Consider the following 12,007-nt stretch of genomic DNA (forward strand, 5'->3'; position numbering starts at 1 on the left):
TTAGGTAAACAGAACTTTTGTTTTATTATCGCTGCGACAAACTAGCAAATGGGAGAAAAACAGTCCCCAAGGTGATGGTACGGACCGAGCTACAGCTCAGACCATGCCGTACGGAACTCCTAAAAAGTTATAAAAATAGACAATTTACAAAAAACGTATTGACAAGGACAGTTCAGTGGCAGTAATGGATTGTTGATGAAATAAACGTAAAAAAAAAAGAAAAAAAACCAAACAGATTTCACAGTTTAAAAAAAAAAAAAAGATGAGGGCGCCCGTCACGAGGCTGTCTTCGGGACAGAAACGCTCGCTACACAGTAGTTTCGTGTTTCCACAACCCCGTCTTCACACTGGCCGCACTCTCGGGGGTGATCAAAGGCCCCGCGTGTCCGTTCTCCTTAACCGGGCCGCCGGTTTGGGTGACCAGGTTGAGCCCGTACGACTTGGGTAGGCTCTGTAGTTCTGTGCCGCCGTTCTGCTGTGCGGGACCAGAGTCTTTCCTCGAGCACGACCCGGCGGCGCCGGCAGCGGCGCGCTCCGCCTCCTCCGGCGCCGGCGGGACGTTGGCCGCGGCGCCGCTGCCTCCTCCTTTCTCCATGAGGCGGGAGCGGCGCGGCAGGCTGGCGCTGTCGCTGCTGTCCTGCTGCTGCTGGCTCTGATGCCGCTCTCTGTACGCCATGTACGCCGCCCGCCGGCTGTTGCGCGCCGCGATGTCGTAGTGGTGGTGCCGCCTGTGGGGGGCGCCCTGCGCGCTGCCCTGCACGCTGCCCTCCACGCTGGTGGGGACGTCGTAGGCGTACTCTCGCAACACGGTCAGCCGGCTCGCCCTGTGCGCCCGTGCCCTGTTTTTGTGGTGGCGGCTCGAGTGCCCGTTGGCGGCCGCCGCCGCCGCCGAGTTGATGATTGAGTTGTTCGCCGGGCGCAGCTGCACCTCCACGGGCGCCACGTGCATCTTGATTTCGTTGTCCAGCGAGTGCTCCGTCAGGCTGTTGTCCAAAACGGCCCCGCCGTTGGCCGTCGCCGGGGCCGACTTGCACTGAGCCGCCTCGGCGTGCAGATTGGTCAGCTTGCTGCCGTGGGCGGAGTTGCGCACGCTCGGCGCGCTCTTGTTCGTGTAAGAGGAGTCCGCGCTGCTGTGGCCACCCTTGATTGACTCCCCGTCCGCCTTGCTGGCCGAGCCCGCCGTGGATGTCATTGCCACGCCCGGCTGGGGCAGCAGGACGTCCTCCTGGGCCGAGTACGCCCGTCTCCCAGAGCAACAGGCCTGCGACCAGTAGCGCCTCATGTCCTGCCTGTTGACGCAGTGGTGCGCCACCATGAACGCGCCCAGCGCCAGCGCGGCCACCCCAAACAGGCAGGTGAAGGCCAAGTCGTAGGGGTGGTCCTGGGACACCGCCATGGCGCCGAACACCCAGAGGGCCGCGTACAGCCCCAACGCCCCTGCCGCGCCCGCGAGCTGGGCGGCGAAGGTGTGCTCGTTCTCCAGGGCCGACAGCGGCACAGGGCGGGCGGCGGGCGGCGTGCAGGGCGAAGCCTCCTGGGGCTGCAGCTGGAGGGTGAGGGGGACGCATTGGCCGCCGGGACCCTCCGACCCGGCCTCCCCGTTGGCCGGAGCCAGATGCTGCTGCTCCTCGCTCGGCTCCTTGAGCTCATAGCGGCGATCGGGGTGGCGGCGCAGCTGCAGCAGAATGCTGAGGAAGTACATGCAATCCACAAAGACGATGAATCCCACTGGACCGTAAAAGGCGCCGATACTGGGCTCCCATGACATCCAGCAACTAGAAGGGGAAGAGACAGACGGGAACAAATCAAGCATTTCATTTACACTCAGACAATATCTGTGGCGTCTTTTGCCCGTCGCAATTATATCAAGATCATCACCGGGCCGTCATTTCCAAAAGGGACAATTGCTAAAAACGCGCTCATTAAAACAATACAACATCATCATCATCTTTATCCGTCACTCCCGTTATTTACTTCAAACTCAAAACAGCTCTTTGGAAAACTTTAGCGTCTCGTTTTTACACTAACTGCCCCATTACATTTAATAACCCAGACTGGCTTCGTTGTGCTTGCAAGAAATTAATTAAACTCCAAAGACTTCAGACAGATACGGGTGCAGGTTTCTCAATTAGTCAGCCACGTTGCACCATTCAAACAGCTGCTCATGTTGAACGGGGGTGGGGGGGCGGGGGGGCGTAGCAGTTGCTAGTTGCTTGGATGCACATAGCATTAATAGGCCACCGTAAACAGAACTTCAGGGAATAAACTTTTCCTACCCTCATAAAAACATCCATTATTTGCTGAAGCAGCCAGCCTGGCTGGTCGATGACTAAGGCAAAACGTCTCCTGAGGACGGAATGCAAAATAGCAGCATCCGTGCCCGAGAGACTTTTTTATTTTTAAGGCTGTTATCCGCAGTAATGGACAAAACATTACAATAAGCACCATGAATTGCTTTTAATGGAGGGAATGCTTACTATGGCGCATTCGTTCGGCTGCCGTAGTTTTTGATGTTGGCGGCCGCGGTGATCCCGCAGACAATGATGGGTATCCCTCCGCCGATTAAGTAGAACCTTTTGGAGAAAGCACAGAGGGACATTCTGCTTTAGTCTTTCAGCTCGTGTCACGGCATGAGGTCATGAACTGCATGCAGCATTCCAATGGTATGCCAGGCCTCATGCGGCAGTTTCACCAAGAACCATAAACACTGGTAAAAAAAAGCATGTAGATTCAGACTACATGAAGTTACTCATTCACTTGATTAGGTAAAACACTCCCACCCCCTCCCCAAAAAAAAACAGTCCCATCAGAAATATAACTGTAGTGTGGAACAGAAGTAAACACTTTACTTCACTTCTGCCCTTCCGAAAAGTGAATAACCCAGCAAGGTAGAAAGCGGAAATCTCCAACTCCAGAGCTCATCCCCATGGCGATGGTGTTGTACCTGAGCATAGGCCGCGGCGGCGGTGGCGGTTCGTCCAGCTCTTCGTAGCGTTTGGCCTTGCGCGTCACCTGTTTGTAAATGTTGCGTGCGGTCACACCCACCCACAGAGCGGTTGCCAGAGTGGAATAGTGCAGCAAGATGCCCACCTAGAAGAGATCATTTTATTAGTTACTTGCTAAAGCTAAAATAAATGCAATCAATCTCTTATGTCAGAACGATGGAATACAAATGTAGTTAAAGAAAGATTTCCCAAAACATCTTCCCGTGAAGCGCTTCACGATTGGACGGAAGCACAGCGGGAGTGTTGGTGGTGCATCCTCACCGCTTGGCACACGCTTGCATGTCGCGTTTGATTGATGCCGCCTACAAAGACCCCGCAGGTGAGAGAGATGTGGAAGCAAAGGTTGACCAACATGTGCCAAAACTTGCGGCTCACACGGACGCACCTGAGGTCAAAGAAAACAAATCCATCGACCAATTACAAAAGGACAAATGGGTTATGTGCCTGCGTTTCTGGGTATGATACACTTACAGCAACGGGAACATAGGAGGAGAAAATGCACTTGCAACGTAAAAAAAATAATTACAATCAATTAAAAAGAGACAATAACCTGTGATGATAGATGTAGCTGATGATTATGGTGAGCAGGCTGATAAGTAGTATGATCGTAGTGGCATAGATGACTGGGTGCAGGGGTTGGATGCTTGGAGAGAGGTACTCCACACTGCTGAGGTCCTGCATGTTTCAAGCAATATTGTTACTACAAATCCATTGGAAAAATGAAGCACAGCCTAATATGGCTTCGTCATACGATGAACCTGAGAAATAAGCCGACCTACCATCAGCAGACCGTAGTTCCCCAGAGAGTTGCAGGATATGGTGGTGAAGTTGTCGTTGTGGCCTTGAATGGTGCAGCCGTCGCTCTGCCAGCCTCCGTGGCCGCCCACCAGGCTGAAGTTCCAGCGGGCCGACACGGCATCGGAGCCGCGGGCAAACCGCTTCAGGGTGACGTTAACGGGCGACCTCAGGACACGCGGGGACATGCCCTCTGATGGAAGACCCCAAAAAGAGGTGTCACAATGCACAGCGGCTTGGCTCTCGGTGTCATGGTGTCAGGCGTCGCAACGTTTTCACGCTTCCACACTCCCAACGTTACGACTCACCTATCCTGGCCATGATGACCGGGGCGGCAACACTCCTCCTCTTCCCACCATCCGCTAGCTGGGTGGAGTTGCTGGTGGAGGGGAAAAACTTGCCATTGCGGAGGCCCAGTAGATGGAGCTTGTAGACCGTGTCCTCCGCCTGCCCGGGGGGGGGTGCCGCTGGGGTGAAGAGAGACTGAGGGAGCTGCAGGGAAGCCTCCACAATGGGGCTCTACACGGACAAAACGATGCAGGCAGGTAAACAAAAACAAATCCAGCCGTTGTTGGACAAATTGACGAATTGGAATCATCCCCGGGAAGCTGCTGACCTTGTGAAGGATGCTGGAGAAGGAGCTGGTTGTGTTGCATTTGAAGGCGAGTTGGCGTTCCTGTGTGCGCTCAGGGCTGGACCTCTGGAACAACATGCAGGTCATGCCGTTCCAGTCGTTGGCGCGGACAACGTGAGACTCCAGTGCCACGTTGGGGGACGTCTGGAAGGACGGCAGCAACAGGGGAATTTGACAGCGATTCAAGATTTCTCCGTGTGCAACACGACAAGAGTTCTGTTTAAATTGCATGCTAGAAGTGGGTCTCGGGCCGCGCGTAGTACGTGGGTTTCTCCGAGTGCAACGCCCATTCTGGTTAATGTAGGTGCAGCAGCAACGGGAACGAGCCGCCAATCAGGGGGAGGTGGAAGGAATGACGACATTAGCTCAGCAAATGGTGAGACACCCCTTCGGGGGAAATTGAGGATATGGTTCGGATGTGAAGCACTGGTCGGCTTGAGCCTTGATCTGTCAAGGCTGCACATTTCTGTCAAGGTCGGGAGGACAATAAACCGCCGAGGCGGCGCTTTCTCTGGTCGCCACGGTGCGTTGACAGAACTTACCAGGGAGAAGACTTGCACTGTGGCCAGACGGTAGACGGCTATCTTCTGGAGGCAGGCGATGATGCGGGAGCACGCCATGGCCTCCCGCTGAGCCATCCACAGCACCCGCTCATCGGCCAGCATTAAGTTGCTGGCCATGCTCAGCATCACCTCTCCGAGCTGCGTGACAAAAAATATATATATATATATATATAAATGTGACTCAAGAAAACATTGCTCACTGCAGGCAGGAGCGGCACAGCGGCTTGTATTTCAAATAAATTGGATGGAAAAATCAGACGCGTTAAGCCACATCGCGTTCGCAGCCAAGGGAGACGAATGGCAAGTGTCGATTGGAAACACGTTTCAAGCATGTTGTCGCCAAGCGGAACTTTTAAATGGCTTTAAAACTACAGTGGTACTCGCCTACAGCGGCAACAACATGCTGGGAGCTCCTTTCCTTTGAAAAGGTTTCTGTCTGTCAGCCTACAGCTGTGCTGAATGTCGGGACAAGCCGTCGCTTCCCATTAAACAACGGGACAAGAAACAGCTGTTGAGCATTAATTGATTTGCCCTTGACTGGAGAAAGATACCCAACGCATGCATTGAAAAGCTCGTCCTAATCTCCTATTAGAGTTCAGGACAAAACGGAGACCTTTCCGCAGTACTTACATCTTTAAACTTCTCGACAAACTTGCCGAACTTCTCGATCATCTCAGCCACGAAGATAATGTCCATCTTGTCTGAGAAGTTGGCAGCGTCGATCGTGTACACCAACAGGCGCCGAGCCCTGGCCACCACGTTGCTCTCATTCAGAGGCATCTGGCGGAAATATAGAGAGAGAGAGAGAGAACAATCAGCCTGGATCGGACTTCAAACGGTCCAAGCAGGAGAGCGGCACGGCAAAAGCAAAGATTCCAGAAATGAAAGCTTGTCGGTGAGATACGGACCTGGTTGATGACGTACAGGAACCACAGGAACCGGGTGACATCTTTCTGGTACTGGCAGCGGGAGTAGTCCTCCTCCGTCCACAGCCCCTTGCGATTGCACAAGCGCCCCGCCCGCTGCTCTTCGCCCGAGCCGCCCGAGTAGGTGCCCGCGCTCGACGGCAGCCTGTTGCAAGGCAGGTAGGCTCTGATCCCTGCGAGGGTGCGCGGCCACCTGGAGGAAGAGCCATAAAACACAGCCCTGCAGTTTGTGTTCTTCATTAACGGGCACATAAGAAAACCTTATTTTCTTCTCTCTTTGGGTCATTTGAGCCGTTCTGTGAAACAGTCATTTAATGTATACGTCATTAAAACTTTGAAGTAGTTGATATGTTTGACCACAAGAGGGCGCCACTGTGCTGTAAATGAAAGCATGCCGTAACAGCTTAAAATATACTGGTTCATAGTTTTATGACTGAAGTATGCATGCAATTTGGCAGAAAAACAAAGAAGCGCATTATTCATGAACAAAAAGAGAAGCCTTGTTCATAAATTCTACGCTTCTTTTTTAATCTGGAATCTGGTTTCTTAAATGCCTTGATAAGCCACATCCAGCCAAAGCAACCACATATTTGTAGTGAAACTGGGTGCAAACGCATCTCTTTCGATTACTTAGAATGCGATTTGCCGTCGTATGGAGTTGCAGTTGGTGCTGGAGGACACCAGCGTGAGTGAGAAGCTCTTGGTCTGCTTGGGGGTTATTGCGAGTCACTCACTTGAACTCTCCCTTGTTGTTGGAGACGCGTTCCGGAGCACAGTACTCAGCGGAGCTCTCCAACACAACTATGTGGACGGTCCTGGTGGTGTTGCCCCTGCTTGTCCTGACCCGGCACTCCCAGTTCCCGGTGAAACCAGGCTGAATGTTCGAGATGGTCAAGGCGCTGGCGGTGGTGAAAGTGGAGGAGGAATTTCAGATAACACAGCTAGCCTTATGGTGAAGACAAAAAAGCTCAACACGAATGCTTTATTTACTCTCTAAAAAGGGACATTATGTAATGATGTGATTACATAACATTATCACGTCAATGAAATAAATAATTTTCGTTCCCTATTCAATGGCAATGCATAGATTGCAGAAACATGCATGCGCACTGCCGTACCTAGCGATGAGAGAGCAGTTCTGCACCATGCGCTTCTCGATGAAGATGCCTTGGGCGGCGTCCGACTTGACCATGCGGCCGTTCTGGTACCACAGCACCTGCATGTCCTCGGCCACGAAGGAAGCCTGGCACTGGAACGGCAGGCTGTCCCCCTGGAAGACGACCTGCCGCTGGGACGGAGTCAGCTGGAACGAGGGCAGCTCAAGTGGAGCATCTGGGTGGGTGGGGGGGGGGGGCACCATACAAACATTTAGAGGCAGAGTCCGGCGGTCACCTCTCACAGAAAAAAATGACTCACTTGATTCATATTTGTCACAAAACACCTTTTTTATTCCGTTGTCTCTAAACATGCCGCCTTTTCCCCCCCCCCCTTTTACTTTTGGCTCTTTCTGGACACTACACTAGCACTTTGTCACTGGTGTCGGGCCTCGGCTCCTGCTAGACCTGTGCCACGTATTTCATAATCCCTCACCGTGATGAGCGCCCCCAACTGATAAGACATGAGCAAGCACAAACAAAGGCAACGCTGGCCCCAGAAGCCCTTTCGTTATCTCCCGTGTCGTTGCAGCACAAGCCGCTGTTCTCCAGACACCGGCAGCCTCGCTGATACCGGAAAAGAAACATTGAACTAACTGTGCACCACTTTGACACCACAATCTGTGTCACTATTCACCCTGACTTATTTCGACCTTTCAAAGTGTCTGCGACCGGAAAAAACGGCGCATCAGGAGTTGCCCACTCAAATGACAAATGACCTCCCAGAGCGTTAAAGCTATTATTTTAGGGGAACATTGTTTTGCAGTGCGGCAAATCTGTGGACAAATGTTGGCGCATTTCTCCAGGTATGTGTCCCCTACCACAGGTGAAGAGCTCCGGCTTGATGGAGGTAATGAGCTGCCCCTGCAGAGACTGGGGGAAGGAGCACTTGGTGTTCTTGACCGTGATGCCCCGGTCTTTGATCCAACGCAGCAGCCACAGGAGGTTGCAGTCACACAGCAGGAAAGGCGTCTGGAACTCCCTGCGGATGCATGGAAACGCAGCTTTCATGACATCAACGGCGGCAGTTTTTTTTTTTTTTACTGGAGACGCTCAGGGGTCGCAATCACACATTTCAATACAAAGCAACACGCTTCCCATAATACTTACAAAGACTTCAGAGACACCAAGCTGTCTAAGATCCCCTGAGCCAATGAAGAGAACATGTTTCCTGAAAGGTTTCTGGAGAGGAAAAAATAATTTAAAAAAACTGATTGTTTATCCGAGTCTACTATAAAAATATGATATCAAGCTTGCTTTAGCACACAGTTTGTATGCTTATTAAAAAGACTTACAGTCGGATTAGACTGGTGAGGCCCTTGAAGATGTCCACGTTGAGACAGCCGATGCTGTTGTTGGACAAGTCCCTGTTGTACAGAAGGAATAGATTCAGACATAACATGGCAGCTACAACGGTCTAAAACACCATCAATTAGCAAGCAGCGCTAAGGCTGCTACGTTTTCCAACACTACGACACAATCTGATTGTTCTTGATAAATGATAAAAAGGTTTAACAGATGGTTTAAGGAGAAAAAAAAGGCCTAAATTCCGCTGACAGGTTTACAACGTTCAAGGTGATTTGAGATAACGTGTCCGCGTGGGCCCCCAGGGGGAACCTACACATCAAAGGCAGAGTAACACTCTGCGAGACGATTAAACGCCAATGATCAATGTCAAAAAAGAAGTCAAGAGTGTGTGTGTGTGTGTTCCTCTTTTGGATGTGACCTGACACGATGTCTCTGCAAGACATCCGATGTGGGCGTCTGAGACTCCTGAAGCCTTTCCTGGAGGAATCAAAGACACGGGGAACACGGGAAGGCCCCCCCCCCCCCCCCCCTCTATGAATCACACTTGCAAACATTTGGCTGCAAAGCCCAGACGTTCACTGGAGGCTCCGGGGCTAACGTTAGCACGCCATCTTCGGAGACGGTTCTGTGGTTTTCCCGGGCCCCCGATCCCCAATGGAACCTAATTAGCTTTGATTAGCCGTCAAACATGGCTGCCACCCGACACCCGTGCTCTTTTTAAATTCAAGAGAAGAAACGTCTTCAGCATCCACAGCCACAGCAACTCAAAACACCCGGTCTCAGAGCACCTTCCCGATAGCTGGAACACCCATTGTTCTGTAAACGATCCAAATCATTGAACGCGTGCCAAGTGACGAAAACAAGAGCCCGGGAGAAAAGACGCATCATTACCTCGACCCACCCGCTCGACTGTATCCAGGGGTGCTCCAGGAATGCCACACTGACACTAAATGATACCTGCAAAACGCCTGTGAGGCACATGCTGACATAATTATGGGTGTCGGTCCTCCAGGTACCAGCTGGGAAATGTACTGCGCCGGGTTATAAGTTCCACTTGGAGGAAAGAAAAAAAAGGGGGGGGTGGAGGGGGAGCGGCCTGTAGCAGGGCGTGCTAATTTGTACTAGCTGAAAGGCGTACTCCCATCTCCCTTTGAATCCTAGAGTGTCAGCTGAAAACAAGATGGTAAATCAACCCACTTTCACTGCGCTCGGAACCGTGAGAACTGACGTAGCCGGAGCCCGTCTGGCCCGCACAGACTCGTGTCCACATTGGCCGTCCGCTCTCACTAGTCGACCGGCATTCACTACCGAGGCCCGCCCACCTCGGGCACCGAGGACGGTTTCGGCGCCGGGCCCCCGAGGCGAAAAATAGCCCCGATGTGATTAGGCCTCGATCGGGGGGGGGGGGGGGGGGACTGCTCAGCTGTTGGCGGAATGAATGCACAGCCGGGGATGAGTCCGTCGGGGTTTGAGTGTTGTGTATATTTAGAGAGCGACGAGGGCCTTTGAACGCATTTGTGCGAGTGTGGAAAATGCATCCGAGCTGTACGGAGAGCGAAGCGAAGCAGGGTGTGCACTCGTGTCCCCCTGAGGGTGTATACAACAGCGAACCCGACATCGGAGCAGCCGGCGTGAATAAAGAAGCTCAGACAGCGGCGACCAGCTGACTGCGGCACTAACTCGGCATGAACCGTGTTTGTTATTTTAGGAATGCTGGGAATAGTTTTGAATTAACAATAAATGTGTGCATAATGCATAACAGCGACCTGAACACTGGTCCAAGAGCAGCTCTCCTGAAAATCAAACAGGAATCCCTCCTCACTCTATTGGGACTCCTATACTGGTCGACGTGTTTTTATCCTTCATTCCCAACCTCAAGATTGCTTACTGTAGACTGATCTTTTAGTGGATAGACAGCCCGGTGCAGTGGGCACCACGGAAACAGCGATGTATGACATTTAAATGTTTCATCTTTGTATGCAAAAGTAGTTCAAGATTTGCATTTTCTTCATTATTACTTATCTTTCATTTTGAATTGGATGGTGAACTTTAAAAACACATCTCAAAAAGCCAAGACTTCAAACTGACAACTGACTTTTTTTGTAATACATCCACTTCAGTTATTATGTGCCGTGTTGAACACCAAGTCACGGAGTGAGAAAAGTTGGGTTTATATATTCCAGGCGAAGGGTTATCCAGAGTCCCGCCGCAGAAACACAAATGTTTACTTCAGTGCTTTGATTTCTCCTGGTCTCGCACCACTGCAACAACGCACCGGGCCTCGACTAGACTTGTGTGGGACTCCTGGCGAGTAGACAATTTACAGTGGAGAGCAGCTTGCTGGATGTGTGCAATTGAAACAAGAGGAGAAAGGTGAGCCCCCCTTTCCTCCCCCCCCCCCCCCCCCCACTCTCGTGTCCTCACTTTCAGAAATCTGTACGGGCATCAGCAGCAGTCCAAGCTGACCAATAACAGTCCCTGAGGTCCCAATGCGGCGCATGCATCGCTGCATTTTCCACGAGTTTCATCCGGAGTAGCGCGGTAGTAAATGTAGCAGATGCGTCTCACGTCCAGGGTCTTTCAGGGCGGAGGAGTACTAGTGTTTGAGCGTCTCAAAAAGACTAATCCGTCTGATGTGTGGAACCCGCAATTACGTACGCAGCCTTCCTTTAAAAAATAAATAAATAAAGACCACGTCACTGCTTTGTCACAAAACACCCAAGATGAATGGGCCCTTCGAAAAGCCACATCTCGAAAATGAGAAGAGATCTAATTATGTGAGCGACACACACACACACACACACACACACACACACACACACACACACACACACACACACACACACACACACACACACACACACACACACACACACACACACACACACACACACACACACACACACACACACACACACACACACACCTCGTTAAAGCAGTGGATTAAGAGCAGCGGACAAGCATGTGCCAAAGGCACGCCAAGCCAAGTAGATGCAATATTAAAAACTCAAACTATGTTCATGTACTTCTTGCTGCCAATTAAATCTACTCCCCCTTTCCAAAAAAAAACGAGGGAAAAAGTCAAGTAGATGTGCAGCGGCGGATGCCAACCTTTGATGTAGGGCTTCTGTGTTTACATTCCCAGGGTCCTGCGCTAGCTCATCCTCTCCTCCGCTCATCTTCCCCCCCTTCTGGGCCCCCTCCCTTTCACAGTCGGTTGACTGACAACTACCCTTTGAAAAGAACCGAGGGTGGGCGGTGGGGGCAATTAAACGCTGCTGCCCCTCAGGCGAAAACCCAAACTGTACCAGACATCCGCGCGAGGTTTCCAGGACCCAAGACCACTCTGTGGTGACAGGGAAAGTCTTTAGAGGAGGGCTTGTGTTGAAGACGTCGGGGAGACGTATCGGGATGCAGGAATGCATCCGAGTGTGGCGTGAATGTACACTATGTGCACTGGGGGGGGAGGGGAGGGGGGGGGGGGGGGTGCTTCCGAGCCGAGGAGCTGACTGCCTTCCTGTCTCGCTCTTATTGCTCCCCAGCAGCAGCCAAGCTCAAGTTTGTGTTGGCACCGTCTGGTTGGTGTCGGATTCCAAGTCATGCGTGTACACAGCTTCTGACA

General features: G+C 52.0%; 1 protein-coding gene across 1 annotated transcript in view; it reads right to left on the minus strand.

Moving 5' to 3' along the window:
• Positions 1 to 12,007, minus strand: part of adgra3 (adhesion G protein-coupled receptor A3) — a 23,610-nt gene continuing 11,603 nt past the window's right edge. Inside the window, exons 5-20 of the mRNA XM_037479661.2 lie at positions 8,373 to 8,444; positions 8,188 to 8,259; positions 7,899 to 8,059; positions 7,042 to 7,255; positions 6,658 to 6,822; positions 5,906 to 6,116; positions 5,628 to 5,777; positions 4,977 to 5,135; positions 4,417 to 4,578; positions 4,109 to 4,319; positions 3,785 to 3,993; positions 3,556 to 3,680; positions 3,267 to 3,390; positions 2,945 to 3,090; positions 2,478 to 2,573; positions 1 to 1,775 (exon numbers count right to left, since the gene is read on the minus strand). Coding sequence (XP_037335558.2) covers positions 308 to 1,775; positions 2,478 to 2,573; positions 2,945 to 3,090; positions 3,267 to 3,390; positions 3,556 to 3,680; positions 3,785 to 3,993; positions 4,109 to 4,319; positions 4,417 to 4,578; positions 4,977 to 5,135; positions 5,628 to 5,777; positions 5,906 to 6,116; positions 6,658 to 6,822; positions 7,042 to 7,255; positions 7,899 to 8,059; positions 8,188 to 8,259; positions 8,373 to 8,444 — 3,745 coding nt within the window. The 3' untranslated portion in view covers positions 1 to 307. The remainder of the gene's footprint in view (positions 1,776 to 2,477; positions 2,574 to 2,944; positions 3,091 to 3,266; positions 3,391 to 3,555; positions 3,681 to 3,784; positions 3,994 to 4,108; positions 4,320 to 4,416; positions 4,579 to 4,976; positions 5,136 to 5,627; positions 5,778 to 5,905; positions 6,117 to 6,657; positions 6,823 to 7,041; positions 7,256 to 7,898; positions 8,060 to 8,187; positions 8,260 to 8,372; positions 8,445 to 12,007) is intronic.

The sequence above is a fragment of the Pungitius pungitius genome, chromosome 1 (assembly GCF_949316345.1).
Source record: "Pungitius pungitius chromosome 1, fPunPun2.1, whole genome shotgun sequence".
In the NCBI taxonomy this organism is placed as follows: Eukaryota; Metazoa; Chordata; class Actinopteri; order Perciformes; family Gasterosteidae; genus Pungitius; species Pungitius pungitius.